Genomic DNA, 27,472 nt, shown 5'->3' with positions numbered 1-27,472 from the left:
TCACCTGCGCGTCCCCCAGCGTCTGCTTCCTGACACTTACTGAGCGCCGGCCCTAAAGTGAAAGTGAAAGCACAGCGGTGACGTCACTACTGTGCTGTTAGGGCCGGAGCTCAGTCAGTGTCAGGAAGCAGACGCCGGGGGACGCGCAGGTGAGTATGTACTGTTTGTTTTTTTTACTTTTACGCTGGTAACCAGGGTAAACATCGGGTTACTAAGCGCGGCCCTGCGTTTAGCAACCCGATGTTTACCCTGGTTACCCGGGGACCTCGGCATCGTTGGTCGCTGGAGAGCGGTCTGTGTGACAGCTCCCCAGCGATCAAACAGCGACGCTGCAGCGATCGGCATCGTTGTCGCTATCGCTGCAGCGTCGCTTCGTGTGAAGGTACCTTAATTGTTCCTCTGCCTGAATGCCTGAGTAGATTTGGAGCGGTGTTTTGGATCATTGTCTTGCTTAAAGATCCATCCCCTGCGTAACTTCAACTTTGTCACTGATTCCTGAACATCATTGTCAAGAATCTGCTGATACCGAGAGGAATTCATGCGTCCCTCAACTTAAACAAGATTCCCGGTGCCAGCATTGGCCACATAGCCCCAAAGTATGATGGAACCTCCACCAAATTTTACTGTAGGTAGCAAGTATTTTTCTTGGAATACTGTGATTTTTGGCCACCTTGCATAACGCCTTTTTGTATGACCAAACAACTCAATCTTGGTTTCATCAGTCCACAGGACCTTCTTGCAAAAAGAAATTGGCTTCTCCAAATGTGCTTTTGCATACCTCAGCCGACTCTGTTTGTGGCGTGCTTGCAGAAACGACTTCTTTCGCATCACTCTCCCATACAGCTTCTCCTTGTGCAAAGTGCGTTGTATAGTTGACCGATGCGCAGTGACACCATCTGCAGCAAGTTGATGCTGCAGCTCTCTGGAGGTGTCCCGTGGTGTGCCGCTGCATCCGCCGGCCGGGGACCTTCACAACATGATGGGCACGCGCCGATTGGCCAATACACCCCCTTTCTCTCACATTTATACCCCAGCCCTGTCAACATTAAGCCACGCCTCCTGACGAAGCCCGCTACGGCGAAACGTACGTCGAGGCCTCCTCCTGTTCACACCACGCTGATGCACGGTCCCTACCATGTCCCAAGGTAATGTCCTTGATACACTCATAGCATGCTTACATTTGCCTTGAGACTTAGGGGTGCCGGTGTGCAGTTCATCTGCATGCCTTGCTCTTATTGAGCGTAATATTATGTTCATTTAATATGTGGTCTCCAGTTTTCTTTGATACATTTACTCCAATGATTCATCAGTCACGCTCATGTTTTTTATTTTATTTTTTTACTCTTTTGGAGTTTGATTATTACCTCACTGCAGACTACTATTGCAATTTATAGGCATTTTCCAGCGTGGTTGTGGTATCAGGAAGCCTGCATCTGATGTGTCTTTTTTTCAGCATCCATTTACATCTCTTTTGCTGGTGTCATTTGGCACACTTCTTTCCTTTCACCGTATTTGTCTGCATGTTTATCATATTTATGTATATTTGATACCTTAATAAAATTATTTACTGTTTTTGATACCTCTTCTAACTTGGTTGCGAATTTGTGCGTATATTGGCCTTTCTACTCCGCAACCCAGTGAGTGTTTTTAGGTTTATATGTTCTGGCTTAGAGGTGTCCCCTCTGTTGGCAGAGAGGGTAATTTTGGTCTAGGTGTCTTTTGCTAATTTTCTTGTATCTACAGATCCTCCTACAGGGTATATGGATTATAAGAAACGTGACAAAATCTGGGTTACACAACTCGGGACGGTGTTTGGTGAGAAATGTACAACTGACAAAGACACACACGATATTAAAGACTTGAAGCTGAAAATTAGGGATCTCTTGAAAAAGAGAACAAAAGTGTGGTGGAACAAGGCTGCGTTAGAACATTATTTACAGAAAGACATTGTACCTAGAGGCCTACGAGTCCAAATTTTTCCCACTTTGGGTGTGGAGGATTCTTCCTTCACGGCCAGGTGGGAGGAAACTCTCACTAAGTGCTCAAGAACCCTTCTGGAGCTATTGGTGGGAGCTGATAAAAGGTCCCTTGAAAATCTTGAAAAGGAGATTGAGAGTACACGTGAACAGATCCAGGGTGTTATCTCTGACGAGGAGTATAAAAAATTCGATTTGTCTTTAGAAGAAGAGCTCTCTAAGTGGGAGTTGGAAATACAGAACAACAAAACAAAAAAATATCTACAAGATCTGGAAGATTATCAAAATAATCGTGTGTATCGGTGGCATCAGAAATTTTCTAAAAAACATTCCAGATCTCACTCTTTTTCCAGTGTATCTACCGCCTCTGAGGGAGTATGTGGAGACTCTTTTTTAGATAAAGCCGGCGGATCGGGAACAGTGTCCCGTCCGCCGCAACTACTCACTCCCACTATCAAAAAGAAAAAACATCATTACAATATGAGAGACAAGAAGGCCAGGAGGTTTTAAAGGTAATCAATCTATCGCAACACTCTTTGAGCACAGCACAATTAGAGGTGCTTTCTAGGGGCCTCTCCTTCTCACCGGTGGAGGGCTCTGACATATTTACCTTGATTAAAGATCTGCAACTTTTCGCCAGAAAATTAATTTAAAAAAAATATTTTGCTGCAAAAAACGATACTTCTTTGTCCCCAATTGATCTCCAGGTCCTCAGTGACCTGGAATCCTTGGAGGCGGAGAATGCCTGCGTGGTGTCTCCCTCCGCTTCCGTACACCTTCATCGGCGATCACTTACCTTTCCGCCCTTGTCCGCCTGCCCGCCGGTGGAGATATTTGTCAAGCTGGTGGGGAAAGAGATTGACCAATTGAGTATGGATCCTGCTCATGACAACTTGACCCCTCCACTAAGGAGGGCGATTAAGGAATTGAGTAACATGAAAGATGTTGTCATTAAGCAGGCGGACAAGGGCGGCAATGTTGTGATCTGGCCGGTTTCACTCTATGAGGCTGAGGCTTTCCGCCAGTTGTTGAGACCTGAGCACTATAGAAGGCTGGATAGTATACCTCTACCAGGTTTCCAACGGAGATTAAAATCTCTGCTTGATGAGGGTGTGGAGTGTAAAGCTATCACTCCTAAGATGAGAGATGCCCTTTCTCCTGAGTTTCCTGTTGTGCCAACCTTTTATTTGTTGCCCAAGGTTCACAAGGATCCCACATGCCCACCTGGGAGACCCATAGTCTCGGGCATGGGGGGTCTTTGTGAACCTTCATGCCAATTCATTGATTTTTATTTGAAACAATGTGTGGAGACCCTTCCATCTTTTGTGAAGGATACTACAGATGTGTTGAGGAGGCTGGATGGCCTTGCTCTTGAGGATGACATGTGGCTGGTGACCTGTGACGTGGAGTCCCTGTACACGTCGATATGCCATGGCCACGGGATGCAGGCTGCCAGATTTTTTCTTGATATGACCAATCTTGGACCGGAACTTATTAATTTTATTTTGGAGTTATTGGAGTTTATTTTGACTCATAATTTTTTTGTGTTCAAGGACCGCCCCTTCCTACAGCTCCAGGGCACCGCTATGGGGGCGTCTTGTGCGCCCTCGTACGCTAACTTGTTCCTGGGGCTGTGGGAGAGGGATGTGGTCCTTGACACACCCGGTCACAGCTCCATCGTCTCTTGGCTTCGGTATATCGACGATATTTTCTTTATCTGGCAGGGCTCCACGTCGCACCTGGAAACCTTTTTGAACCATCTCAATAACAACATATTTAACATCAGATTGACTTGGAAGTATAGCCAGGTCTCTATTGACTTTTTGGATTTGGCTATCTCCAGGTTGCCTGATGGTTCAATCGCCACTGATGTTTTTCGCAAGAGCACTGCCACTAACGCACTTTTACACTTCTCCTCCTCCCATCCGCCTAAACTCAAGAGCTCCATACCCATTGGACAGTTCCTGCGGGCTCGCAGAATCTGTTCCAGTGATGACACTTTCTTTAGACAGGCGGGCATGCTTGCCAGCAGGTTTAAGGATAGGGGCTATAAACAGGTTGATATCCAGAGAGGGTATTCGCGGGCTTTATGTTCAGACAGGCCCTCGCTCTTGGCAGGACCATCCAGGAGATCTGCAACCAATAATGCTTCGGCACCACGTTTTATTACCCAATTCAATTCGAATTGGACTAAAATTAACGAAATTTTCAAAAAACACTGGCCGGTCCTCCTGACAGACAGGGACCTGTCTGGACAATTGACTCCTTATCCACTTATTACGTGGTGGAGATCTCGCACGCTACGTGATACTCTCTGTAATAGCCATTATGTCCCCCCTAAAAGTAACCCCTTTGGCATTAATTCTAAAGGTCCTCCGTGGGGATGCTTCCCATGCGGCAGCTGCTCTGCTTGCAAGTACATCCCCAGAACTAAGGAGTTTACTAACTCTGCTGGAGATAAGACGTATAGGATCGTACATCACATTACTTGCAATACAGAAGCCATTGTGTATTATGCTAAATGCCCGTGTAACCGCATTTATATTGGCATGACAACGAGGGCTTTTAAGGTTCGTGTCCAGGAGCACATCAGGGACATCAAAAACTCGGCCACGTGTTCCGAGCCTCTTTTACTCAAGTCAATACCTAGACATTTTTTTGATGTCCACCAGAGTAACCCCAAAGGGTTAAGCTTTCGTGGCATTGACCGTGTCTATATGGGGATTCGCGGTGGCAACGTTAAACAAAAACTCCTCCGAAAAGAGACACGCTGGATGGTTAATTTAGGTACACTCTCACCGATAGGCCTCAATGAGGCCATCAGCTTCAAGTCTTTCCTTTAAATGCAGGTTGTTTTTAAATTTAGTGTGTTGGGTTCTTTCATATTTCTTTTTTGTCACATTCTGTATGTGTTTTTTATATTGATTTTTAATTTTATATTTTTATTCCTGTTTAGACACTTACCTGTCTTCCGTCTGTACTTGTCTTTTCTGGCGGGACTCTGCGGTGGACATTATTGAACAGGAGACCTGCACCTATTGGATTGATCAAAACAATTTCATCATCTACGAGACTGTCATGTTATACCCATCCTTGTTTGGGCACCATACTTCCTTGTACAGGCCTATGTGGACATTTACTGTCCCATAATTTATTTTTGGTGCTATTCTATGGGACTAGATGTATGTTTATTATTATGCTGTTATATATGTCATTTACTCCACATTAGTGTGCTTGTTTTTTATATTAGCATACCAGTTTGATGGGTTGTGTACACCTATGTGATATGGCGCATGGTTGCAATCAATTAACTTAGCATTGGGTATTTGTTTATTTTCATTTACCCATGCTCTATATATTTTTGTACCCTGTGACCTGGCGCCAGTGCCTGGGCATATTATCTTTTATGACATATTATCCTTTATTCTCTGCCCCTGGTTTATATCTTATGTACTAATTATTCTTTTGTGCTTGCCCTCTATGGGTTTACCGGCCCTTTTTTCTTGAGAACAATGCGCCCGATTAACTTCTGATCCAATCCGTATTCTTCTCCGTTTAATTTTTTGTTTCCGCTGCGGCATTGATGTTTCTGCCATCCATCCCTTTGGTCTGAGCGCGCCCCACGCATGCGCTGTGGCGTCCCCGGCTGTGCCGGATGTTTGCGGCGTTGCCGCGGAGATGGGCGGAGATGACGTTCGTCCTCCCGGGATTTTGGTCTAAGCTCTCTGGAGGTGGTCTGAGGATTGTCCTTGACTGATCTCACCATTCTTCTTCTCTGCCTTTCTGATGTTTTTCTTGGCTTGCCACTTCTGGCCTTAACAAGAACTGTACCTGTGTAATTCCATTTCCTTACTATGTTCCTCACAGTGGAAATTGACAGGTTAAATCTCTGAGACAGCTTTTTGTATCCTTCCCCTGAACAACTATGTTGAATAATCTTTGTTTTCAGATCATTTGACAGTTGTTTTGAGGAGCCCATGATGCCACTCTTCAGAGGAGATTCAAACAGGAGAACAACTTGCAAGTGGCCACTTTAAGTAGCTTTTCTCATGATTCCATACACCTGGCTATGAAGTTCCAAGCTCAATGAGGTTAGAAAACCAACAAAAGTGCTTTAGTAAGTCAGTAAAAAGTAGGTAGGAGTATTTAAAACAAGAAAATAAGGGTCCCCATACTTATGCACCTGTCAAATTTTGTTTGAATGCAGATTGCACATTTTCTGTTAGCACAATAAACCTCATTTTAAGGCAGTAACATTACTGTGTCCAACAGTTTACATAAATGAAACTGAAATAGCTGTTGAAAAAAAAAAACAATTTTTATAAAACATTAAGTTCAAGATTAATAGGGGTGCCCAAACTTTTTCATATAACTGTATATATACGTGTGTGTGTGTGTGTGTATGTATGTGTGTGTATATATATATATATATATATATATATATACACACACACAGACCAAAAGTTTGGACACACCTTCTCATTTAAAGATTTTTCTGTATTTTCATGGCTATTCATGAAAATTCTACATTCACACTGAAGACATCAAGACTATGAATTAACATGTGCCAACCCCATTTATAAGGCAAGAAATCCCACTTATTAAACTTGACAGGGCACACCTGTGAAGTGAAAACCATTCCTGGTGACTACCTCTTGAAGCTCATCAAGAGAATGCCAAGAGTGTGCAAAGCAGTCATCAAAGCAAAAGGTGGCTACTTTGAGGAACCTAGAATAGAAGACATATTTTCAGTTGTTTCACACTTTTTTGTTAAGTATATAATTCCACATGTGTTAATTCATAGTTTTTGTGCCTTCAGTGTGAATTTACAATTTTCACAGTCATGAAAACACAGAAAAATCTTTGAATGAGAAGGTGTCCAAACTTTTGGTCTGTACTGTAAATAAACTGTGGTTTATCACAACTTAGGGAAGCTGGTTCAATTTACCTAGCCATACCCAGGCCTGATTACTGCCACACCTATTTTCAGTCAAGAAATCACTTAAATAGGACCTGCTTGACAAGTTTAAGTAGACCAAAAGACCCTCAAAAGCTAGACCTTATGCCACGATCCAAAGAAATTCTGGAACAAGTGAGAAACAAAGTAATTGAGATCGAACAGTGTGTAAAAGGTTATAAAGCCATATCTAAAGCTTTGGGTCTCAAGTGAACCACAGTGAAAGCCATTATCCACAAATGGTGAAAACATGGAACAGTGGTGAACCTTCCCTGGAGCCGCCAGCTGACCAAAATTGCCCCAAGAGCGCAGCAATGACTCATCCAAAAAGTCACAAAAGACAAAAAACTGCTGACCAATAAGAACATAAATATTCGTCTTCGCTTTGCCCAAAAACATCTTGATGATTCCCAACACTTTTGGGAGATTACTCTGTAGACTGACGAGAGAAAAGTTTAACTTTTTGGAAGGTTTCTGTGCCATTACATCTAGCGTAGAACTAAGGCATTATTTCAGAAACGGAAAATCATACCAGCTGTAAAATACGGTGGTGATAGTGTGATGATCTGGGGCTGTTTTGCTGAATCAAGATCTGGAAGATTTGATTTTGTAAATGGAACCATGATTTCTGCTGTCTACCAAAAAATCCTGAAGGAGAATGTCCGGCCATCTGTTCTTGGCCTCAAACTGAAGCGTGCTTGGGTTATGCATCAGGACAATGTTCCAAACGCCCCAGCAAGTGCAAATCTGAATGGCTTAATAAAAACAAAATTATGACTTTGGAGGGATCTAGTCAAAGTCCTGACCTTAATCCGATTGAGATGCTGTGGCATGACCTTAAAAAGGCTGATCATACTTGTAAACCCTTCAATGTGTCTAAATTGCAACAAATCTGCAAAGATGAGTGGGCCAAAATTTCTACAGATGGTTGTTTTAAACGTCTCATTGTCAGTTACCACAAACGCTTGATTGCAGTAGTTGCTGCCAAGGGTGGCCCATCCAGTTATTAGGTTTAGGGGGCAATCACTTTTTCACTCAGGGCCCTGTAGGTTTAGATTTCATTTTCCCTTAAAAATAAAGACCTTTATTTATAAACTGCAATTTGTTGATTTGTGTTTCTTTGTCTAATATTTAAAATTGTTTAATGATATGATCTGCAACATTTAAGTGTGACAAACAAGTAAAAGAATAGGAAAATGGGAAGGGGCAAACACCTGCAGATTGTATTGATTTTTTTTTTTTTAGTTCATCTTAGGCTAGTTTCACACTAGCGTTAACTGCATAACGTCGCAAATCCGTTTTTTTGCCGAAAAAACGGATGCGTCAAAAAAGTGAAAAACGGTGACAAACGTATGCCACGCATCCAGCATTTCGACGGATACGTCGCAAATCCGCTAAACGTTTCCGTCGAAAATACTGGATGCGTTGCATACGTTGCATACGTTTTACCATCCGTTGTATCCGTTTTTCCGACGGATCCGTTTTTAAAATGGGAGGCTCCCAAATTTGATTGGCTACTGGAAAATTTGAAAAACTATATAGTACTGTATTTACAGCCCATCTTTGTGGGTTTTAGTTTTGTGGCAGCGATGGAAGGTGTTCTTGGGAGGATTGCTAGTTTGGTTACCGACGTTATCTTTGAGACAAATCGCCTGGATATCATAGTGCGGGAGAAGGAGGCGACAGCGGAAAGGCGTAGGATGCTTCTGTAGCAACGGAGACGGAGACGACTCTGGATTCATCCGATTAATCAACTACGGATGACCCGGGGTGTCCAGTCCACTCTGTACCTGGAGTTGCGGCACAATCCACACAAATTCCACAACTACGTGCGGATGAGGATTGAACATTTCGATTTTTTGCTTGCAAAACTGGAGGATGTCATCCGAAGACAGGATACAAGGATGAGGCTTGCCATCACACCGGCGGAGCGGCTGATGGTGACCCTGCGGTAAGCCTCTTTTTTTATTTCATTAATGATATTGAATGTTATATTACATGCTGCAGACAATACTGCGCTGACATATTGCGCACTATTTTCTGCAGCATGTAATTTTGGTTTTCTTGGCGGACATTCAACTGCTTTATTTAAATGTCATTGCTGATATTGAATGTTAGATAACAGACTGCAGAAAATACTGCGCTGAAATATTGCGTTGCATTTTCTGCAGTTTTTTTTTTTTTTTGGTTTTTTGGGTTTGATGACATGCAACTGCTTTTTTTTCTGTCATTGGTCATTTTGAATGTTATATTACATGCTGCAGACAATACTACGCTGGCATACTGCGCACTATTTTCTGCAGCATGTAATTTGGGTTTTCTTGGCGGACATTCCACTGTTTTTTTACACCGGTTTCATGCTGGTTTTATTGGGTGTCCCGTCCTTAAAAAAAAAAAATTAACAGTGCCATATTAAAACTTGTTGGTCTGTGCAATTTTTTCTAACATTTTTTTTTTTTTTTTAAAGTTTCCTAGCTACGGGTGAATCTATGACTTTGCTCCATTATCAGTTCAGGCTGGGCATTTCAACTATCTCTGGAATAGTGAAGGACACATGTCGGGCTGTTTGGACCACTTTGCAACCAGAGTATATCCCCCAACCATCCATGGAAATCTGGTTGCGAAGTGCTGAAGAGTTTCAGCAAATTTGCAATTTCCCTAATTGTGTGGGTGCAGTTGACGGGAAACATATAAGGATTGCGAAACCGGCAGGAACAGGATCGGAGTATTATAATTATAAGAAGTATTTCTCCATTGTCCTTATGGCTATTGCAGATGCCAACTGCAGGTTCCTTGCCGTGGACATCGGAGCATATGGACGGTCCAACGATTCGCAAGTTCTTAAAAACTCTCCGATGGGTCGTTGCCTTTATGGAGAGACCTACGATTTCCCGTCAGCCAGACCACTGCCAGAAACAAGTGAACCAGCCATGGAATATGTTTGTGTAGGTGATGAAGCCTTTCAACTGTCGCCGCACCTACTGAAACCGTACAGTAGCCGGAACTTAAACCATACCAAGCGGGTCTTTAATTACCGGCTTACTAGAGCACGAAGAGTAGTGGAGTGTTCCTTTGGCATATTGACGGCGAAGTGGCGAGTTCTGCTGACGGCTATCAAGCTGAAAACAACAACTATAGACGAGGTAGTTAAAGCCTGTGTGGTGCTCCACAACTTTGTCCTTTCAAAGGAGCCCGTTTCCTTGGATGATGAAGATTTGGAGACCACCTTGTGGGACTACCGCAGCAGCTCGGTTCGCTCTACAAGTTCAGTTACAAGGATGAGGGACCAGTTTGCCGATTATTTTGTCTCACCTGTCGGGCGGATCCCGTGGCAAGACATGATTGTGTAACCAGTTTCCCATGTGTTTTGTTTATGTAAAAAATGTGTTTCTGCCCCAAAAAAAAAAAAAAAGGCAAAAAAGCGTGGTTTTCTTGCTAGTAAAACCATTATGTTTTACCTTTAACATGTCTGGTGTTTGTTTTTATTAAACCTTTTTTATTATATTACCTTAATAAATCCACACACACACAAAGAGTACAATAATAATCAGAATTTTATTTTAACTCCTTTTTTTTTTTTTTTTTTTGCCAAAAAAAAAAGGTTTTTTTTATTTTCCAATTTTTTTTTTTTTGGAAAACTTTGCAAAATTTTTTTGACATAAACATTTTAAAAACATATTTACAAGTCTTCAAAGTTTTGGGTGGAGATATGAGAGGAGGAGGGGCAGGAAGGTTGGACCACGTCGATAGGTGGGGAAACCCTACTTGTTTGGGGTGCAGTGGAAGGGGGGGTTAAACCAAGAGGCTGACCAGAGGGGGGTGGTGTTGGGGTAGGGGGAAGAGAAAAGCTGAGTAAAGAAAACATTGGGGAAGTAATTTGGTCTGGGGGCCGGGATTGTTGTGGGGACTGGGTCGGGTATTGTGACTGGGTAGGGTAGTTGGACTGGGTTGGGTAATGGTGCTGGCGTGGGGTTTGGTAATGGTGCTGGTGTGGGGATTGGAGCTGGGTTTGGTAATGGTGCTGGTGTGGGTATTGGGGCTGGGTTTGGTAATGGGGGGTATGGTGTGGAAATGGGGCCTGGGGTGGGGCCTGGGGTGGAATTGGAGTGGAGGTGTGGGGAGGTGTGTGGGTAGATTCATTAATGGCCTGCAGTGCAGCATTATGGCAGGTATTCATTACCCGCATCTGTTGCTCAAAAGAAAGCTTCTCCATGCTCATGAGCATGGATTGGAAAAAAAGATTGGCCGGATCGGGACTTACAGCTGAATGCAGCCTATCCAAGCGACTGCTGGTTTCACGGCTTGTTTCACTGATGCGTGACTGCACCATGTTGAAACCAGCAGTCACTTGCTCTCCCAAAATTTTGAAAGAGCCTTGGAAGGATGCATTCAGGTGTAAGAACTCAGGAGCATAGCTCCTTTCCTGACCCCTCTGTGGCTGCCGCCACGAACCTAATGGTGGTGTCGAGGTGGCAGGATCAGAGGGGTGGGGTGAAGGGAACGCTAACTGTTCAGCATCAGATGCGAGCAATGAAGCCTGCAATAATGCTCCACTGCTTGGGGCGGATGAAGTGGAGGGGACAGAGGGGTCAGAGGAGGGGACAGAGGTGTGGGGCCTACCGACGTGGCCCTCAGTGGCGGACTCAGGAGGGATCGCTCCAGAGGGCGCAGAGGAAGATGCAGGCGCCCGGTGGCTGGAGAAGGTGCTGTGAAAGAAAAAACAAAAGAAATTAATACATTGGAATGAAAAAGCCCTGACTGAAAGCAAACTAAGTAGACAGGTTAACATGGTTATTAGTGGGCTGTAGAATACTTACACTCTGCTCAGCATGGTTCGCCTCAGGAAGGAGAGGGCCTGGCCATATTTGTATTTGCTCCTCTTCCTTCCTGCAGAGCCACTCGGGGCCTTCATCTCATCGTTGAATTCCCTCTTAAAGCGATCCCTCAGTGACCGCCACCGCTTCCTAACCTTTCCAACTGTGAAGACAAGAATCAATAGAAAAAACAAAAAATTGGTAAATGCAATACATTACAGTCATCTCAAAACATCACTGGAAAGTGAATACTTACCTAGTTTGCTCTGCTGCTGAGGATGAAGGCTCTCCCGCCTTGGAAACAGGTTGCGACACACTTCGTCCCAGAGCCGACGGGTGACACCGGTATCAGCATGCCTGCGGTCAGCCATGTTCCACAGCGGCTCCCGCTCGCGAACCTCCTCGATGAGACAATCGATGTCAATGTCATCATCATCATCCTCTTCTGCGGGAGCACGCTGTGAAGCCTGTGTCAAAAAAAAAAAAGGAAAACAAACAAATTAGTACACTGAAATACTAAAGTACCAATAGAATCCCCCTCCCCCCCAAAAAAAACTCACTGATGGCCGACCGCGGCGACGAGTCCGCCGACTCTGGGATTTTCTGGGAGAGCCTTCAGCGGCAGCAGCAGCAGCCTGAAATAAAGTAAACAAATTCTCAGTTAAGGTAGGCAGGTGTTTAGTAATCTGTTTTGTGTATGGTGCAGTGTGATGTGCGAAGCAGCTGTTTCACCACTACTTACACTTGGTTCCTCCTCCACTTGCATCTCTCCACCCATCTCGCCCCCTTCTGACAGCTCCTCATCTGATTCAGCTTCCTGTTGAAACATAATTTATGCATGTGGTTAGACATCAAAATGTAATTTTAAAAAGCGAAAAAAAATAAACCCATTTTTTGTGTTAAGTTACCGATACACGCTGTTGCTGTGGAGGAGGGCTGTCAGAAGAGGACATTGTTTTGTGGTCCTGGTGGGCAGCGGCTGTGGTCCTGGTGGGCAGCGGCTGTGGTCCTGGTGGGCAGCGGCTGCGGTCCTGGTTTATCTGTTAATATGTATAATGGATCTATAGTTAGACCACCCCCTGAACTAGGTAATGTTCAACGATAAACACCCTACTAAAATGATGTCAGAAATGTTCATACAGGTGAACACCAAAAACCCCCAAAAAAGTTGCACGTTATACCATTCATTTCCATGTCCCAAAAAATTAAATTTTTAAATGTTAACACAATGAAAAAATATATTTGACACATTTTATTTAAAAAAAATAACCTCCCCCCTCCCCCCCCCCCCAAAAAAAAAAAAACTTTACAGGTTAACCTTTATTAAAAAAATGAGCCCTCAACCAACCCTGTATTGCATGTGTAACCATTGGTACATACACCAGTTTTAAATTTACCTTTATGAAATAATACTACGGACATTTTTTTAAAAAACATTTTATTATTATTTTTTTTTTCTCTCTTTTTTTAAAAATCACAATTAGGAGCTGACATGCTCTTTATTTTAAATACAAGTACTTCAACTGCAAATGGTTATAACTGTAATTAAAATAAAATCAACACTTTTATTAAATAGAAAAAACCCACACTCACACATTCAAACCACAAGCTGCAGACCGCTAGACTTTTTTAAAAAACACATCAGATTGAAAAATAAAAAAAAAAACACATTTAAACCACATGCTGCACAGACCACTATACAGTCAATACATCAGAAAAAGGCAAATAACCAATTACAGCATGGACAAATGCACATGCAATCAACAAGACGCACACAAAAAACATGCATGGTATGTGTCCACATTCCGGATCGCATCAGAATTTGGTCAGGATTTCCCATCAGTATTTGTAAGCCAAAACCAGGAGTGTAAAAATTAGGTAAAGTATAATACGAAAACAGGCACACTTTTGCTTTTATCACCCACTCCTGGTTTTGGCGTACAAATACTGATGGAAAATCCTGACCACATCCTGATGCAATTCTGCACATGGACACATACCCTCCCACATGAACAGGCATAAAATTGGCAAAGGCATAATAAGGTGCAGGCACATGATACAAAAGCACACAACCGTCCAAAAATACACACATACACATGCACGCACATAGCTTTATGCAAATACACATATGTACAACAAAGGCAGAAAGGTGAACCCAATCAGAAGACGCATACACACACACACACATACAAAAGGCTGACAATCCTTTGGCTGAAGCAGCAGGTCTTCACAGTGGCTGGAATCAGGCTGCATCTGGACTCTAGCATGGCACTGGCTGGTGCAGAATGATGGCAGGCCTCAGGTTCTCTTCAGGTTTTAAGCTCTTTCTGTAGTCAGTACCTCATATACACACACAAATGCACAGGCACACAGATGCACACAAAAATTGCAATACTCACACTGGCTCTATGGTGGCTGGAGTCCTGTGGCTGGAGTCCTATGGCTGGCTCCTGTGGCTGGAGTCCTGTGGCTGGCTCGGGTCTTGTGGCTGGCTGGGGTCCTGTGTCTGTCTCCTGTGGCTGGCTCTATGGTGGCTGGCTCCTGTGGCTGGCTCCTGTGGCTGGCTGGGGTCTTGTGGCTGGCTGGGGTCCTGTTGCTGGCTGGGCTCTTGCTGGCAGGCTTCTCTCTTTTGTCTTCTTGCTGGCATATGTGGGGTTGAAGGCCCAGGCCAGGTTTATATAGATTTGGGGGTGTCTGACCAATTGGCAACAAAATACTTCTTCTGAGCATGCTCAGTGTAAAAAAAACGTATTGCAGCGCTGTATTGCGTCGTCCGACGTGTCCCGACGCATCCGTCGCTCATAGGCTTCCATTGCAGCCAACGACGTATGCCGCAGGATGCGTCGCGACACGTTTTTTAGGCGGAGACAAAAAACGTTACAATCTACGTTTTTTTGAGACGACGTGTCGCCAAATTTCGACGCATCCGTCGTAAAACGTACACGACGTATGCCAATCCGTCGCCATACAAGTCTATGGGAAAAAAACGCATCCAGCAAAAAGTTTTGCTGGATGCGTTTTTTTCTGAAAAAAGACGTTTTGAGACGTAATGCAGTTAACGCTAGTGTGAAAGTAGCCTTATGGTTGTTTTTACGGATCTTTTTAATTACTGCAAATGTTTGTCGTCTTTAGTAAGAGGGCTTTGCTAAAATATCCCTAGAACTGTATGGCAGATTTTAAAAAAACTAATGGGAAACGCATTTCTTAACATATGTTGAAGATGTTCTGAAATTCTCATGTACTGTTGATTCATGTAAAGTTTGTTAAAATTTGTGTTCCCATTCTAGTATTTTTAACTTTTAAGTTTTCTATATAATTATATTGTTTTCAATCAAGAAATGTAGTGTATCTATCTTTTAAATCAATATCTTAATTAAAAAAGTAAACCCACAAAAACATGCAAATTAACCCCTTCCCGACATTTGACGTACTATCCCGTCGAGGTGGGGTGGGCCCGTATGACCGCCGACGGGATAGTACGTCATCACCGATCAGCGGCGCTCACGGGGGGAGCGCGGCCGATCGCGGCCGGGTGTCAGCTGCATATCGCAGCTGACATCCGGCACTATGTGCCAGGAGCGGTCACGGACCGCCCCCGGCACATTAACCCCCGGCACACCGCGATCAAACATGATCGCAGTGTACCGGCGGTATAGGGAAGCATCGCGCAGGGAGGGGGCTCCCTGCGGGCTTCCCTGAGACCCCCGGAGCAACGCGATGTGATCGCGTTGCTGCGAGGGTCTCCTACCTCCTTCCTGGCTGCAGGTCCCGGATCCAAGATGGCCGCGGCATCCGGGTCCTGCAGGGAAGGAGGTGGCTTACCGAGTGTCTGCTCAGAGCAGACACTTGGTAAGCCTGCAGCCCTGCACAGCAGATCGTCGATCTGGCAGAGTGCTGTGCACACTGCCAGATCAATGATCTGTGATGTCCCCCCCTGGGACAAAGTAAAAAAGTTAAAAAAAAATTTTTCCACATGTGTAAAAAAAATAAAAAATAAAATCCTAAATAAATAATAAAAAAAAAAATATATTATTCCCATAAATACATTTCTTTATCTAAATAAAAAAAACAAAACAATAAAAGTACACATATTTAGTATCGCCGCGTCCGTAACGACCCAACCTATAAAACTGCCCCACTAGTTAACCCCTTCAGTAAACACCGTAAGAAAAAAAAAAAAAAAACGAGGCAAAAAACAACGCTTTATTACCATACCGCCGAACAAAAAGTGGAATAACACGCGATCAAAAAGACTGATATAAATATCCATGGTACCGCTGAAAACGTCATCTTGTCCCGCAAAAAACAAGCCACCATACAACATTATCAGCAAAAAAATAAAAAAGTTATAGTCCTGAGAATAAAGCGATACGAAAATAATTATTTTTTCTATATTTTAGTTTTTATCGTATAAAAGCGCCAAAACATAAAAAAATGATATAAATGAGATATCGCTGTAATCGTACTGACCCGAAGAATAAAACTGCTTTATCAATTTTACCAAACGCGGAACGGTATAAACGCCTCCCCCAAAAGAAATTCATGAATAGCTGGTTTTTGGTCATTCTGCCTCACAAAAATCGGAATAAAAAGCGATCAAAAACGGTCACGTGTCCGAAAATGTTACCAATAAAAACGTCAACTCGTCCCGCAAAAAACAAGACCTCACATGACTCTGTGGAGCAAAATGTGGAAAAATTATAGGTCTCAAAATGTGGAGACGCAAAAACTTTTTTGCTATAAAAAGCGTCGCTGTTTTCACACTTGCGTTTTTGTCTGCAGCGTTTTTTGCACAAAAAAACGCATGCGTTTTTTCCCTATATTTAACATTGAAAACGCATGCGTTTTTTTTGGTCGCGTTTTCAAACGCATGCGTTTTTTTTCTGCATGCGTTCATTTTCAGAAATACAACCTGCAGTATTTTCTTGCGTTTTTAAGCACATGCGTTTGTTTGCGTTAAAAACGCATGCATTTTTATCGAAAAAAACAGAAAACACACTGAAAAGCCACCCACCACCATCAAGGTGATAAAGGGATCCAAACCCTAACCCTAACTCTACCCCTAACCTCACCCCTAACCGTTTAATGAACATTTTCTGACAGTCATAGTGCCACGTATTTCAGTGCCACGTGTTTCAGTGCCACGTATTTCAGTGCCACGTATCACATATTTCAGTGCCACGTATCACGTATTTCAGTGCCACGTATCACGTATTTCAGTGCCACATATTTTAGTACCACGTATTTCAGTGCCACGTATTTCAGTGCCACGTATTTCAGTGCCACGTATTTCAGTGCCACGTATCACGTATTTCAGTGCCACGTATTTCAGTGCCACGTATTTCAGTGCCACGTATTTCAGTGCCACGTATTTTAGTGCCACGTATTTCAGTGCCACGTATCACGTATTTCAGTGCCACGTGTTTCAGTGCCACGTATTTAAGTGCCACGTATCACGTATTTCAGTGCCACGTATTTCAGTGCCACGTATCACGTATTTCAGTGCCACATATTTCAGTGCCACGTATTTCAGTGCCACGTATCACGTATTTCAGTGCCACGTATTTCAGTGCCACGTATTTCAGTGCCACGTATTTCAGTGCCACGTATTTCAGTGCCACGTATCACATATTTCAGTGCCACGTATTTCAGTGCCACGTATTTCAGTGCCACGTATTTCAGTGCCACGTATTTCAGTGCCACGTATTTCAGTGCCACGTATTTCAGTGCCACGTATCACGTATTTCAGTGCCACGTGTTTCAGTGCCACGTATTTAAGTGCCACGTATCACGTATTTCAGTGCCACGTATTTCAGTGCCACGTATTTCAGTGCCACGTATTTCAGTGCCACGTATTTCAGTGCCACGTATTTCAGTCACGTTTAGGGTTAGGGTTAGGGGTAGGGTTAGGGATAGGGCTAGGGTTGGAGGTAAAGTTAGGGTTGGGGCTAAAGTTAGGGTTGGGGCTAAAGTTAGGGTTAGGATTACATTTACGTTTGGATTAGGGTTGGGATTAGAATTATGGGTGTGTCAGGGCTAGGGGTGTGGTTAGGGTTACCGTTGGGATTAGGGTTAGGGGTGTGTTTGGGTTAGGGTTTCAGGTAGAATTGGGGAGTTTCCACTGTCCAGGCACATCAGGGGCTCTACAAGCGCGACATGGCGTCCAATCTCAATTCCAGCCAATTCTGCGTTGAAAAAGTAAAACAGTGCTCCTTCCCTTCCGAGCTCTCCCGTGCGCCCAAAAAGGGGTTTACCCCAACATATGTGTTATCAGCGTACTCGGGACAAATTGAACAACAACTTCTGGGGTCCAAGTTCTCTTGTTATCCTTAGGAAAATAAAAATTTGGGGGGCTAAAAATCATTTTTGTGGGAAAAAAAAGATGTTTTATTTTCACGGCTCTGCGTTATAAACTGTAGTGAAACACTTGGGGGTTCAAAGTTCTCACAACACATCTAGATAAGTTCCTTGGGAGGTCTAGTTTCCAATATGGGGTCACTTGTGGGGGGTTTGTACTGTTTGGGTACATCAGGGGCTCTGCAAATGCAACGTGACGCCTGCAGACCAATCCATTTAAGGCTGCATTCCAAATGGCGCTCCTTCCCTTCCGAGCTCTGTCATGCACCCAAACAGTGGTTCCCCCCCACATATGGGGTATCAGCGTACTCAGGACAAATTGGACAACAACTTTTGGGGTCTAATTTATCCTGTTACCCTTGTGAAAATACAAAACTGGGGGCTAAAAAATCATTTTTGTGAAAAAAAAAAAGAATTTTTATTTTCACGGCTTTGCGCTATAAACTTTAGTGAAACACTTGGGGGTTCAAAGTTCTCAAAACACATCTAGATAAGTTCTTTGGGAGGTCTAGTTTCCAATATGGGGTCACTTGTGGGGGGTTTGTACTGTTTGGGTACATCAGGGGCTCTGCAAATGCAACGTGACGGCTGCTGACCAATCCATTTAAGTCTGCATTCCAAATGGCGCTCCTTCCCTTCCGAGCTCTGTCATGCGCCCAAACAGTGGTTCCCCCCCACATATGGGGTATCAGCGTACTCAGGACAAATTGGAAAACAAATTTTGGGGTCCAATTTATTCTGTTACCCTTGTAAAAATACAAAGCTGGGTGCTAAAAAATCATTTTTGAGAAAAAAAATAAAAATTATTTTCACGGCTCTGCGTTATAATCTGTAGTGAAACACTTGGGGGTTCAAAGCTCTCAAAACACATCTAGATAAGTTCCTTAGGGGGTCTACTTTCCAAAATGGTGTCACTTGTAGGGAGTTTCAATGTTTAGGCACATCAGGGGCTCTCCAAACGCAACATGGCGTCCCATCTCAATTCCAGTCAATTTTGCATTGAAAAGTCAAATGGCGCTCCTTCCCTTCCAAGCTCTGCCATGCGCCCAAACAATGGTTTACACCCACATATGGGGTATCAGCGTACTCAGGACAAATTGCACAACATTTTTTGGGGTCCAATTTCTTCTCTTACCCTTGGGAAAATAAAAAATTGGGGGCGAAAAGATCATTTTTGTGAAAAAATATGATTTTTTATTTTTACGGCTCTGCATTATAAACTTCTGTGAAGCACTTGGTGGGTCAAAGTGCTCACCACACATCAAGATAAGTTCCTTAGGGGGTCTACTTTCCAAAATGGTGTCACTTGTAGGGGGTTTCAGTGTTTAGGCACATCAGGGGCTCTCCAAACGCAACATGGCGTCCCATCTCAATTCCAGTCAATTTTGCATTGAAAAGTCAAATGGCGCTCCTTCCCTTCCAAGCTCTGCCATGCGCCCAAACAATGGTTTACACCCACATATGGGGTATCAGCGTACTCAGGACAAATTGCACAACATTTTTTGGGGTCCAATTTCTTCTCTTACCCTTGGGAAAATAAAAAATTGGGGGCGAAAAGATCATTTTTGTGAAAAAATATGATTTTTTATTTTTACGGCTCTGCATTATAAACTTCTGTGAAGCACTTGGTGGGTCAAAGTGCTCACCACACATCAAGATAAGTTCCTTAGGGGGTCTACTTTCCAAAATGGTGTCACTTGTAGGGGGTTTCAGTGTTTAGGCACATCAGGGGCTCTCCAAACGCAACATGGCGTCCCATCTCAATTCCAGTCAATTTTGCATTGAAAAGTCAAATGGCGCTCCTTCCCTTCCAAGCTCTGCCATGCGCCCAAACAATGGTTTACACCCACATATGGGGTATCAGCGTACTCAGGACAAATTGCACAACATTTTTTGGGGTCCAATTTCTTCTCTTACCCTTGGGAAAATAAAAAATTGGGGGCAAAAAGATCATTTTTGTGAAAAAATATGATTTTTTATTTTTACGGCTCTGCATTATAAACTTCTGTGAAGCACTTGGTGGGTCAAAGTGCTCACCACACATCTAGATAAGTTCCTTAGGGGGTCTACTTTCCAAAATGGTGTCACTTGTAGGGAGTTTCAATGTTTAGGCACATCAGGGGCTCTCCAAACGCAACATGGCGTCCCATCTCAATTCCAGTCAATTTTGCATTGAAAAGTCAAATGGCGCTCCTTCCCTTCCAAGCTCTGCCATGCGCCCAAACAATGGTTTACACCCACATATGGGGTATCATCGTACTCAGGACAAATTGCACAACATTTTTTGGGGTCCAATTTCTTCTCTTACCCTTGGGAAAATAAAAAATTGGGGGCAAAAAGATCATTTTTGTGAAAAAATATGATTTTTTATTTTTACGGCTCTGCATTATAAACTTCTGTGAAGCACTTGGTGGGTCAAAGTGCTCACCACACATCAAGATAAGTTCCTTAGGGGGTCTACTTTCCAAAATGGTGTCACTTGTAGGGGGTTTCAGTGTTTAGGCACATCAGGGGCTCTCCAAACGCAACATGGCGTCCCATCTCAATTCCAGTCAATTTTGCATTGAAAAGTCAAATGGCGCTCCTTTCCTTCCGAGCTCTGCCATACGCCCAAACAGTGGTTTACCCTCACATATGGGGTATCAGCGTACTCAGGACAAATTGTACAACAACTTTGGGGGTCCATTTTCTCCTGTTACCCTTGGTAAAATAAAACAAATTGGAGCTGAAATAAATTGTGTGTGAAAAAAAGTTAAATGCTCATTTTTATTTAAACATTCAAAAAATTCCTGTGAAACACCTGAAGGGTTAATAAACTTCTTGAATGTGGTTTTGAGCACCTTGAGGGGTGCAGTTTTTAGAATGGTGTCACACTTGAGTATTTTCTATCATATAGACCCCTCAAAAGGACTTCAAATGAGATGTGGTCCCTAAAAAAAAATGGTGTTGTAAAAATGAGAAATTGCTGGTCAACTTTTAACCCTTATAACTCCGTCACAAAAAAAATTTTGGTTCCAAAATTGTACTGATGTAAAGTAGAGATGTGGGAAATGTTACTTATTAAGTATTTTGCGTGACATATGTCTGTGATTTAAGGGCATAAAAATTCAAAGTTGGAAAATTGCGAAATTTTCAAAATTTTCGCCAAATATTCGTTTTTTTCACAAATAAATGCAAGTTATATCGAATAAATTTTACCACTAACATGAAGTACAATATGTCACGAGAAAACAATGTCAGAATCGCCAAGATCCGTCAAAGCGTTCCAGAGTTATAGCCTCATAAAGGGACAGTGGTCAGAATTGTAAAAATTGGCCCGGTCATTAACGTGCAAACCACCCTTGGGGGTGAAGGGGTTAAACTACTGAGCAAATCCCACTTGCTCCGTCAAACTTGGATAGGCACTGATAAAACAATCAAGCTAACTTGAATGACACAAAATTGATGGCAATTTGGAATGCCAGTAATGCAATCATACGATCTGCCATAATTTACCGTACTTATGTCTGCAATACCCTTTTGCTTTCAGAATTGCTTGAATGCTGTTTATAGTATCTAATAATTTGTGTTAACCTTTTTTTTTCAGCTGGAGGCTCATATTTCATGATATCCAGATCCCTTGGTCCAGAGTTTGGTGGAGCTGTTGGTCTATGCTTTTATTTAGGCACCACGTTTGCTGGGGCAATGTATATTCTTGGTGCAATTGAGATTCTTTTGGTAAAACAAAATAATATTTATATTTCAGTTTGAGATATATATGTATCCGCTTCTGTGTGTGTGTGTGTGTGTGTGTGTGTGTGTGTGTGTGTGTGTATGTATGTATATGTGCACCACCACCACCACCTCCTCAAAACCCTGTCATGGGCAGCTCAATCGCCAGACCTGAACCCCATTGAAAACCTCTGGAATGTAATTAAGAGGATGATGGATAGTCACAAGCCATCAAACAAAGAGGAACTGCTTAAATTTTTGCGCCAGAAGCAGTGTGAGAGACTGGTGGAAAGCATGCCAAGACACATGAAAGCTGTGATTAAAAATCATGGTTTGTCCACAAAATATTGATTTCTGAACTCTTCTGAGATAACACATTAGTATTGTTGTTTCTAAATAATTATGATCTTGTTTTCTTTGCATTATTTGAGGTTTGAAAGCACTGTTTTTTTTAATTTTTTACCATTTTTCTTTTTCAGAAAAAAATACAAAATTTATTTCATGGAAATTTGGAGACCCATTGTCTTGAAGTTTATAGAATAAAGGAACAATTCACATTAAATCAGACAAACTGAACATTTTCAATCGTCTCTTAATTTTTTATATAGATATAGATATAGATAGAGATATATTTTATATATAAAATGTATGTGTATGTATGTATATGCATATGTGTATATATGTGTGTATGTATGTATATGTATGTATATATAGTACAGACCAAAAGTTTGGACACACCTTCTCATTGAAAGATGTTTCTGTATTTTTATGACTATGAAAATTGTACATTCACACTAAAGGCATCAAAACTATGAATTAACACGTGGAATTATATACTTAACAAAAAAGTGAAAACAAACAAATGACTGTAAATGTCTTATATTCTAGGTTCTTCTAAGTAGCCACCTTTTGCTTTGATGACTGCTTTGCACACCCTTGGCTTGCTCTTGATGAGCTTCAAGAGGTAGTCACCGGGAATGGTTTTCACTTCACAGGTGTGCCCTGTCAGGTTTAATAAGTGTGATTTCTTGCCTTATAAATGGGGTTGGGACCATCAGTTGTGTTGTGCAGAAGTCTGGTGGATACACAGATGATAGTTTCACTGGATAGACTGTTAGAATTTGTATTATGACAAGAAAAAAGCAGCTAAGTAAAGAAAACGAGTGGCCATCATTACTTTAAGAAATGAAGGTCAGTCAGTCTGAAAAATTGGGAAAACTTTGTAACTGCACTTGTGGACACTTTCAAACACCATCAAGCGCTACAAAGAAACTGGCTCACATGAGAACCGTCCCAGGAAAGGAAGACCAAGAGTCACCTCTGCTTCTGAGGATAAGTTTATCCGAGTGACCAGCTTCAGAAAGGTTAACAGCAGCTCAGATTAGACACCAGGTCAATGCCACACAGAGTTCTAGCAGCAGACACATCTCTACAACAACTGTTAAGAGGAGACTTTGTGCTGCAGGCCTTCATGGTAAAATAGCTGCTAGGAGACGACTGCTAAGGGCAGGCAACAAGCAGAAGAGACTTGTTTGGGCTAAAGAACACAAGGAATTGACATTAGACCAGTGGAAATCTGTGCTTTTTTCTGATGAGTCCAAATTTGAGATCTTTGGTTTCAACGACCGTGTCTTTGTGCGACGCAGAAAAGGTGAATGGATGGACTCTACATGCTTGGTTCCCACCGTGAAGCATGGCGGAGGAGGAGGTTTGATGGTGTGGGGGTGCTTTGCTGGGTGACACTTTTGGGTATTTATTCAAAATTGAAGGCATACTGAACCAGCATGGCTACCACAGCATCTTGCAGCGGCATGCTATTCCATCCGGTTTGCGTTTAGTTGCACCATCATTTATTTTTCAACAGGACAATGACCCCAAACACACGTGCAGGCTGTGTAAGGTTCATTTGACCAAGAAGGAGAGTAATATGGTGCTACGCTAGATGACCTGGCCTTTACAGTCACCACACCTGAACCCAATCGAGATGGTTTGGGGTGAGCTGGACCGCAGAGTGAAGGCAAAAGGGCCAACAAGTGCTAAGCATCTCTGGGAACTCCTTCAAGACTGTTGGAAGACCATTTCGGGTGACTACCTCTTGAAGCTCATCAAGAGAATGCCAAGAGTGTGCAAAGCAGTAATCAAAGCAAAAGGTGGCTACTTTGAAGAACCTAGAATATAAGACATATTTTCAGTTGTTTCACACTTTTTTCTTAAGTATATAATTCCACATGTGTACTCTGTGTGTGTATATATATATTTTATTTATACAGATGCTTCTCACAAAATTAGAATATCATCAAAAAGTTAATTTATTTCAGATCTTCAATACAAAAAGTGAAACTCATATTATGTAAAGTCATTACAAACAAAGTGACGCGACGCAACCAACAACGCATGTACACAATGCAGCGTTTTGCGACGCATGCGTTGTCATAAGATCCTACAGATCGGGACTTTCGGCGCCGCGAAAACGCTACAAGTAGCTTCCCCTGTGCCCTGTCTTGTGCGTCTATATGACACATGCGTCGTAAAACGCAGTGCAACGCATACCAGCGCATGTCCATGCGCCCCCCATGTTAAAGATAGGGGCGCATGACGCATGCGTCGACGACGCTGCGCCCATCAACGCAAATGTGGACGTAGCCTTAGTCTGTTTCAGTGGGCTCCACAATCATGGGGAAGACTGCTGACTTGACAGATGTCCGGGAAGCAGTCATAGACACACTCCACAAGGAGGATGAGCAACAAAAGGTCTTTGCTAAAGAAGCTGGCTGTTCAGAGTGCTGTATCCAAGCATATTAATGGAAAGTTGAGTGGAAGGAAAAAGTGTGGAGGAAAAAGGTACACAAGCAACCGGGATAACCGCAGCCTTGAAAGGATTGATAAGAAAGGGCCATTAAAAATTTGGAGGAGATTCACAAGGAGTGGACTGCTGTTGGAGTCATTGCTTCAAGAACCACCACACACAGATGTATCCAGGACATGGGCTACTAGGGTCGCCTTCCTTGTGTCAAGCCTCTCATGACCAATAGACAATACCAGAAGCGTCTTACCTGGTCCAAGTAGAAAATGAACTGGACTGTTGCTTAGTGGTCCAATGTGTTTTCAGATGAAAGTAAATTTTGTTTTATTTGTAAATCAAGGTCCCAGAGTCTGGAGGAAGAGTGGAGAGGCACACAATCCAAGCTACTTGAGGTTTAGTGTGAAGTTTCCACGATCAGCGATGGTTTGGGGAGCCATGTCATCTGCTGGTGTAGGCCCACTGTGTTTTATCAAGACCAAAGTCAGCGCAGCCATCTACCAGGAAATTTTAGAGCTCTTCATGCTTCCCTCTGCGAACAAGCTTTTTGGACATGGAAATTTAATTCCCCCGCAGGACTTGGCATCTGTCCACACTGCCAAAAGTACCAATACTTGGTTTAAAAATATCCGTATCACTGTGCTTGATTGGCCAGCAAACTCGCCTGACCTTAACCCCATAGAGAATCTATGGGTTATTGTCAAGAGGAAGATGCTAGATACCAAACCCAATAATGCAAACAAGCTGAAGGCTTCTATCAAAGCAACCTGGGCATCCATAACACCTCAGCAGTGCCACAGGCTGATCACCTCCATGCCACGCCGCATTGATGCAGGAATTGAGGCAAAAGGAGCCCATCCAAGTATTGAGCGCATTTACTGAACACGCATTTCAGTAGGCCAACATTTCGGATTTGAAAATAATTTTTCAAACTGATGTTATAAAGTTTTCTAATTTACTAGGATAATTACTTTTGGGTTTTCATTGGCTGTAAACCATAGTCATCAACATTAACAGAAACAACACTTGGAATAGATCACTCTGTAATTACTCTATATAATATATGAATTTCACTTTTTGTATTGAAGAACTGAAATAAATCAACTTTTTGATATTATAATTTTGTAAGTTTGTAAGAAGCACCTGTGTTTATGTATATATAGATGGATGGATAGATAGATAGATATACCGTATATACTCGAGTATAAGCCGACCCGAGTATAAGCCGACCTCCCTAATTTTGCCACAAAAAACTGGGAAAACTTATTGACTCGAGTATAAGCCTAGGGTGGAAAATGCAGCAGCTACCGGTGAATTTCAATATTAAAAATAGATGCTCCATACTGTTCATTATGGCCCCATAGATGCTCCACATAAAGCTGTGCCACATATAATGCTCTGCACTGTTCATTATGGCCCCATAGATGCTCCACATAAAGCTGTGCCATATATAATGCTCTGCACCGTTCAGTATAGCCCCGTAGACGCTCCACATAAAGCTGCCCCATATATAATGCTCTGCACAGTTCATTATGGCCCCATAGATGCTCCATAGAAAGCTGTGCCATATACAATGCTCTGCACCTTTGATTATGGCCCCATAGATAGCTGTGCCATATACAATGCTCTGCACCTTTGATTATGGCCCCATAGATAGCTGTGCCATATACAATGCTCTGCACCTTTGATTATGGCCCCATAGATAGCTGTGCCATATACAATGCTCTGCACCTTTGATTATGGCCCCATAGATAGCTGTGCCATATACAATGCTCTGCACCTTTGATTATGGCCCCATAGATAGCTGTGCCATATATAATGCCCTGCACCTTTGATTATGGCCCCATAGATAGCTGTGCCATATAGAATGCTCTGCACCTTTGATTATGGCCCCATAGATACTCCACATAAATCTGTGCAATATACAATGCTGCTGCTGCAATAAAAAAAAAAACACATACTCACCTCTCTTGCTTGCAGCTCCTCAGCGTCCCGTCTCGGCGTCTCTCCGCACTGACTGTTCAGGCAGAGGGCGGCGCGCACACTAGTACGTCATCGCGCCCTCTGACCTGCACAGTCAGAGCAAGAGGACGCGAAGACAGAGCGGCGCCCGGCGTGTGGAACGCGGACAGGTAACTATGACATACTTACCTGCTCCCGGCGACCCTGGCTCCTTCTCCCGGACAGCTGGTCTCCGGGTGCCGCAGCCTCTTCCTCTGTCAGCGGTCACCGTTACCGCTGATTAGATGAATGAATATGCGGCTCCACCCCTATGGGAGTGGAGTCCATATTCATTTCTCTAATGAGCGTTACCATGTGACCGCTGAACAGGGGACGAGCTGCGGCACCGAAGACCGTGGGACGGGCAGGGGGAGCGCCGGGACTAGGTGAGTATGCGACACGCTCTCTCCCCCTCACCCGCCGACCCCACCGCCGACCGTGACTCGAGTATAAGCCGAGAGGGGCACTTTCAGCCCAAAAATTTGGGCTGAAAATCTCGGCTTATACTCGAGTATATATGGTAGATATATGGAGCAGCATTGCTTTTCAAATTATGTTCTAAGAGAAAAAATTATTTGTTACCACTCTGTGCCACTAAGTGCATTACACTCTTGCCCAAAAGTTATTATACTCGCTGACTGGAATGAGGCATGTAGAGACCTATTAATGAAGACTTGTGTTGCACACACTAGTCTTAATGGGCTCGCTGTTTGATGATGCACCTTATTTATTATGAAGCATTCGCCATTTAAAAAAGACTTGTCACTCGCTCAAATAATTGAGCTAATACTTTAGTAAGCCCAGTGATTATGCCACTATTTTTTTTTGGCCCACATCATTCCATTGTGGAGATATT

The 27,472-nt window shown here is 43.0% G+C and overlaps 1 protein-coding gene and 1 long non-coding RNA gene across 4 annotated transcripts in view; one reads left to right on the top strand and one right to left on the bottom strand.

Annotated features, from left to right (window-relative positions):
* Positions 1–27,472, top strand: part of SLC12A4 (solute carrier family 12 member 4) — a 474,963-nt gene that overhangs the window by 141,900 nt on the left and 305,591 nt on the right. For all 3 annotated transcript variants that reach the window (XM_077288127.1, XM_077288128.1, XM_077288129.1), the window contains one exon: positions 21,691–21,821. In XM_077288127.1, coding sequence (XP_077144242.1) covers positions 21,691–21,821 — 131 coding nt within the window. The remainder of the gene's footprint in view (positions 1–21,690; positions 21,822–27,472) is intronic.
* LOC143807002 (uncharacterized) overlaps positions 1–27,472 on the bottom strand; it is a 174,408-nt gene that overhangs the window by 60,842 nt on the left and 86,094 nt on the right. The gene's annotated exons all lie outside the window — the stretch shown is intronic.

Source organism: Ranitomeya variabilis, chromosome 2 (genome assembly GCF_051348905.1).
Source record: "Ranitomeya variabilis isolate aRanVar5 chromosome 2, aRanVar5.hap1, whole genome shotgun sequence".
NCBI lineage: Eukaryota > Metazoa > Chordata > Amphibia > Anura > Dendrobatidae > Ranitomeya > Ranitomeya variabilis.
Note: the sequence above shows the minus strand (reverse complement) of the source record. Positions and strands in the feature narration are given on the sequence as shown.